General features: G+C 47.2%; 1 protein-coding gene across 1 annotated transcript; it reads right to left on the reverse strand.

Annotated features, from left to right (window-relative positions):
* Positions 1-2,665: 2,665 nt before the first annotated feature.
* Positions 2,666-5,239, reverse strand: LOC115973187. The gene is made up of 5 exons (XM_031093433.1): positions 5,213-5,239; positions 4,931-5,066; positions 3,759-3,938; positions 3,282-3,682; positions 2,666-3,202 (listed from the first exon to the last, which is right to left on the reverse strand). The coding sequence occupies exons 1-5, from the start codon at positions 5,237-5,239 to the stop codon at positions 2,666-2,668; spliced, it is 1,281 nt and encodes a 426-aa protein (XP_030949293.1).
* Positions 5,240-5,495: the final 256 nt, after the last annotated feature.

Below are 5,495 nucleotides of genomic sequence, written 5' to 3' on the forward strand. Positions count from 1 at the left end.
ATATGCAGGAGATACGCTCCGAAAGAAACTGGACCACCCAGATAGCTTCATACCTGAAGGACGGGTTACTGCCACAAGAGAAGGAGGCAGCGAGGAAGCTGAAAGTCCAAGCGGCGAGATTCGTCTTGATAAGAGACGTTCTTTACAAGAGAGGATTCTCCCGCCCTTATCTAAGATGCCTCGGGGTTGAAGAGGCAGACTACGTAATGAGGGAAGTGCACGAAGGGATATGCGGGAATCACTCTGGATCGCGGTCGTTGGTGCACAAACTGGTACGAGCTGGGTATTACTGGCCGACCATGCAGAAGGATGCCGAGTCGTACGTTAAGAGCTGCGACAAATGCCAGAGGTTCAGCAATTTTATTGGACAGCCAGCTGAGGAACTGACCCCTATGACGGCTCCATGGCCGTTCGCACAATGGGGACTGGATATCATGGGACCCTTCCCAACTGCGGTAAGGCAGCTCAAGTTCTTGGTAGTGGGTATTGACTACTTCACAAAATGGGTAGAAGCGGAAGCCTTGGCCACCATTACAGAAAAGAACGTTAGAAGTTTTGTTTGGCGGTCCATCGTATGCAGGTTTGGTATTCCTAGAGTCCTTGTCTCGGATAACGGGAGGCAGTTCGACAACAGCCACTTCCGGGATTTTTGCACACAGCTAGGAATAAAAAACCACTACTCATCACCCGCCCATCCTCAGGCCAATGGCCAGGTTGAAGTCACGAACCGATCCCTGCTAAAGATTATCAAGACTCGGCTCGAGGGGGCAAAGGGAATATGGCCCGAAGAATTACCGAGCATACTGTGGGCGTACAGGACAACGGCGAGGACTCCGACAGGAGAGACGCCATTTCGACTGACATACGGGAATGAGGCGGTCATCCCCGCAGAAGTTGGCCTCACAAGTTACAGGGTTCACAACCATGACGAAGGCAGGAACGACGAATCAATGAGGCTACAGCTGGACCTGATAGATGAGGTAAGGTCGGCAGCGGAGCAAAGGATCGCAAGATACCAGGAACGCATGGCCAGACATTACAACTCCCGGGTCCGACACAGAGACTTCCAAGTAGGAGACCTCGTACTCAGGAGGGTCATGGGTGCAGCTAGAGACCCTACACAGGGAAAGCTCGGCCCCAACTGGGAAGGACCTTACCGAGTCACGGCATGGAAAAGGAAAGGAACATACCACTTGGAGACTACGGAGGGGGAGAAGCTACCGCATCCATGGAATGCGGAGCATTTGAGGAAATACTACCAGTGATAGTAACACGGCGAACAGCAACCAATTTTCCATTTGGCTTTTTATTATAACTATTTATAAGTTTTTTCTTTAACATGTGTTTCTCTTGCTACAATCCTGTCGTGCCTTTTTTAAGCCCAAGGGGGCAGGCACTTTTCCTTTACGCAATTAGATACCATTATAATCTTCTTCTACTTTGATGTCACTACAATTGTCCTCGAACTTAACGAATGCTAGTTTAAAGTCCATAATGTGGACGGATCACCAAAACGGTGAGAATTCTACATGTCCACAAAGTAGACGGATCACCAAAACGGTGAGAATTCAAAATGTCCGCAAAGTGGACGGATCACCAAAACGGTGAGAATTCTACATGTCCACAAAGTAGACGGATCACCAAAACGGTGAGAATTCAAAATGTCCGCAAAGTGGACGGATCACCAAAACGGTGAGAATTCTACATGTCCATAAAGTGGACGGATCACCAAAATGGTGAGAATAATACAAGTCCAAAAGTGGACGGATCACCCAAAACGGTGAGAAATTCTACAAGTCCATAAAGTGGACGGATCACATAGACGGTGAGAATAATACAAGTCCACAAAGTGGGCGGATCACCCAAAACGGTGAGTAAATTCTACAAGTCCGGAAAGTGGACGGTATATGCGTCATAATGTGGACGGATCACCAAAACGGTGAGTAGTTATACAAGTCCACAAATTGGACGGTGTAGCCTCCACAAAGTGGACGGATCACAAAGACGGTGAGAATTATGCAAGTCCATAAATTAGACGGTGTATCCGCCACAAAGTGGACGGATCACCGCAATTCAACACTTCCACAAATTGGACGGTGTACTCCTCAAAGTGGACGGATCACCCAAAGCGTTTAATAATTCTACATGTCCATAAAGTGGACGGATCACCAAGACGGTGATAATTATACAAGTCCATAATTTAGACGGTATCAGTCTCAAAGCGAACGGATCACCGTAATTAAAATTAGAGATATTTACGCACCTAAAACGGTGAATAATTCTACATGTCCGAAAAGCGGACGGACCTACAAAACGTTTAGTAATACTACGTGTTTGTAAAATGGACGGTATAGCAAAAACGGTGAATAAATTACGTACGTACATAAAGCAGACGGCTCTAAAACGCCCACAAGGTGGACGGACAACATGACGATATAAGTCAGCTTCAATAGTTTAGCTTATAAGTGGACGGATCAACAGACGAGCTTGTGCAAATTAAAATTCAAAATAAAAGTAGACGGAGAAAATCCTTAACGGATACAGATCACGAAAAGACAATGAATGAAAAGCATTGTTCAGTACAAATGAAACTTCAACCAAACCGTCTACAAATTATTAACAATACATAAAAAGGGAGACGGATCCTCATCAACAATTATATGGGTTACTCTGATTTATTGGGGTCGACAACAGCGACCTCATTCAGCATAGCGGACTCTCCGTCACCCTGAGCTGCCTCTTCTCCAAAGAGATCCTCCGTATTTTCGAAGGCGACGGGTAGAGCAGACGTCTGACCTTGATCAGTTAGTGTTATCATGGACAAGTCCAGATCTGGGTAGGCCTTCTTCACCTGACGGAGCGAATCGTCGAAGCCTTGAAGGAACGATCCTGCCAGCTCCTTCAGCAAAGACTCGGAGTTGCGATATTCGCTGACGGCGTCATCCCTTGCATGACGGAGTTTTTTCTTCAGATCCTTCACCTCGTCTGCTTTAACCTTCAAGGCCTTCCCAGCCTCCTCCGTCCTCTGTTCAAGTTCTTCTCTCGTCTTCTCAGAGAGTTCGAACTTCTGCTCCATCGTGGCCTTCCACTTGTGCAGCTGGCTAAGCTCCTCTTCCGTCTGCCCAAGCTTTGACCGTACCCGTTCCAGAGCCGCTTCACGGTTGAGGCAGCGGTCCATCAAGCCCTTCATCATAACCAAGGACTGAAATAGACAAAATTAGAAGTGTCAAAAATGAAACTAGGGAGTGGACGGACATAAACTGAAGGATAAGGAAAGTTACCTGTCCGACGGCAAATAACCCCGTCTCCCCCATCACCTCCGTCGAATGATTCCCAAGATCCTCATAATCCTCTGCAGAAAGTATGGACGTAAGTTTCTCCAAAGCGAACTTCGAGTCCTCACGGAGAAGGGGAGGGGGCTTCTCCCCGCTGACGGGTGGAGCATGCATTAGGCCCTTACCGGCCCCTTGTTTAACTTGGGTGACGGCCTTAGGGCCCTCAGCCATCAAGCCCACCACGGGCTCCATTGACACCTTTGGCTGCTTGAGTGGACGATCGGACTTTGGTGGCTGCTTCCTCTTACCCGATGACCCCGGCACACTGGGAACAACGATCTCACCCGTCTTCTTTTGCTCGACGGCTAGAGATTTTATCATTGTCCTTCTCTTGGCGTCGTCCATTTCTGCAATACAGGACGGATGATGATATTTTTTCAAAAATAAAATTTCAATTTCAAGGGTAAAAGTAGACGGACTCACGTTTGTGTATTCTTTCGTCGTATGCAATGGCCTCACGGGTAGGTTCTGGACCGTCACAATACCAGTGTATTGTCTTTGGATTCACTAACTTAGCCCAGGTCCTTTCCTCTGGCCTAGTTTTTCTGCAAATCTCTTCAAGGAAACTAAATTCCTCGAGGCTAATCTGCGGACGCTGTCTACCTGCAAAGACAGACGGTCAAAATACGCACATAAAAGTGTACGGATATGTAAAAAAGGACAAGTAAGACGGATGTATACGTAATTGGTTTATTATTCCCCAAGTTGTATCGACGGGCATGTACTCCGTCTCTCCTAGACGGTTCATCCATCTGTCACCCTCCAGGAAGAAGTAGCGACTCTTCCAGTCTCTATTTGAGTCTGGGGTCTCAAAGATAATCTTCAACAGGGGACTTCGACTAGCAAAACGGTACAACCCCCTTGATCTGTCAATCTCATCTGGACGGTAACAGTGAAGAAATTCACGGACCGTCAATCTCCTTTCTCCGTCTGACCATGCACCATAAAGAATCTCCATTGCTATGAAGACCCTCCAGGCGTTCAGAGAAATCTGGGTGACGGACAGTCCCAGGTAATGTAAGAGTTCTCTATGGAGTGTAGAGAGCGGGAACCGAAGTCCAGCCTTCAACACCTGCTCGTACACTCCAACGCCTTCTACCCCGTCATAATAACATTTCTCCGACACGTAGGGGAGACGGATTGGAATGTAATCTGGTATCTGAAAATTGGTTCTAAAGGTACTGAAGTGTCTCTCCCGGATGACGGACGTGAACCTATGCACTGTCCACTCTGGTAACATGATGAACTGCCTTAGTCTATCAGCACCCACAACGGACTCCAGTGCTTTATTCCCGTCGTCAGCAGGACCCCCTATTTCAATTATCTCCACATCCTCACTTGTTGAGGACGAAGAGGATGCAGACGGACTCCTATCTTCGCCTAGACTATCTTGGTCTTTATGACCGGACGGGTATACACTCTCGTATTCCGTCCCGTCACGAACCACCGATTGGTTACTTGACGCACTAGACATTTCCTACAATTAATGATGAAACCTAAGACTTGACGGGTTTAAAAACATTGACGGGTATAGTAAGCCTAACAATGCTTGGACGAAAATGTAACTTGAATGTGAAATTGAAGTAAATACTTACCACACCTGGCGTAGAACGGGTGACGGTTGTGGTAATTGGTGGTTACCAGTACTCGACGGATTGCTCTGACAAGGTTGACGGTTCTCTCTGACAGACGTTTTCTGTTTGGAAATGCGAAAATGAGAGATTGAGACGCCTCGTATATATAGGAGATGCACGGAAGACGAAGCGACGCTTTGATCCTATACAACGGCCATTCAGAGATTGACACGTGGCATGCTAATAAATGCTGACAACCTGTCTGCTCGCATCAACAGTTTGTAACCGTTGACTCGATTAAACCGTCTGAAATTGCAAGATACCCGTCATCATGTCTGACGGTTAAATCCATATGAAACCGTCGTCCTATCTGACGGTTGGATCCGTCAAACATTTTCAACCTTCTGTTTCGCGAATCCCACTCCGTCATCAAAATACCCGTCACGCCCATACATTAGAATCGTCACCCCATTGGTCCTTTGACCTAAAAGCAGACGGACCATTGGGGTGAAGGGGGCAACTGAAGATAGTAAAATTTAGTCTGATGGGCCTATCTTAATGGGCCTGACGGATGGGTACTGTTTGG

The sequence above is a fragment of the Quercus lobata genome, unplaced genomic scaffold (genome assembly GCF_001633185.2).
Source record: "Quercus lobata isolate SW786 unplaced genomic scaffold, ValleyOak3.0 Primary Assembly Scq3eQI_1842, whole genome shotgun sequence".
NCBI classification, from domain to species: domain Eukaryota; kingdom Viridiplantae; phylum Streptophyta; class Magnoliopsida; order Fagales; family Fagaceae; genus Quercus; species Quercus lobata.

What these genes read in the sequence shown, in the direction of transcription:
- LOC115973187 (XM_031093433.1), bottom strand. Translation starts at nt 5,239, where the DNA reads ATGACGGGTATCTTGCAATTTCAGACG. An exon ending in CCCGTTCTACGCCAGGTGTG is followed by an intron (nt 3,939 to 4,930) that starts GTAAGTATTTAC and finishes CTGTCTTTGCAG; the next exon opens with GTAGACAGCGTCCGCAGATT. An exon ending in CGACGAAAGAATACACAAAC is followed by an intron (nt 3,683 to 3,758) that starts GTGAGTCCGTCT and finishes CCTGTATTGCAG; the next exon opens with AAATGGACGACGCCAAGAGA.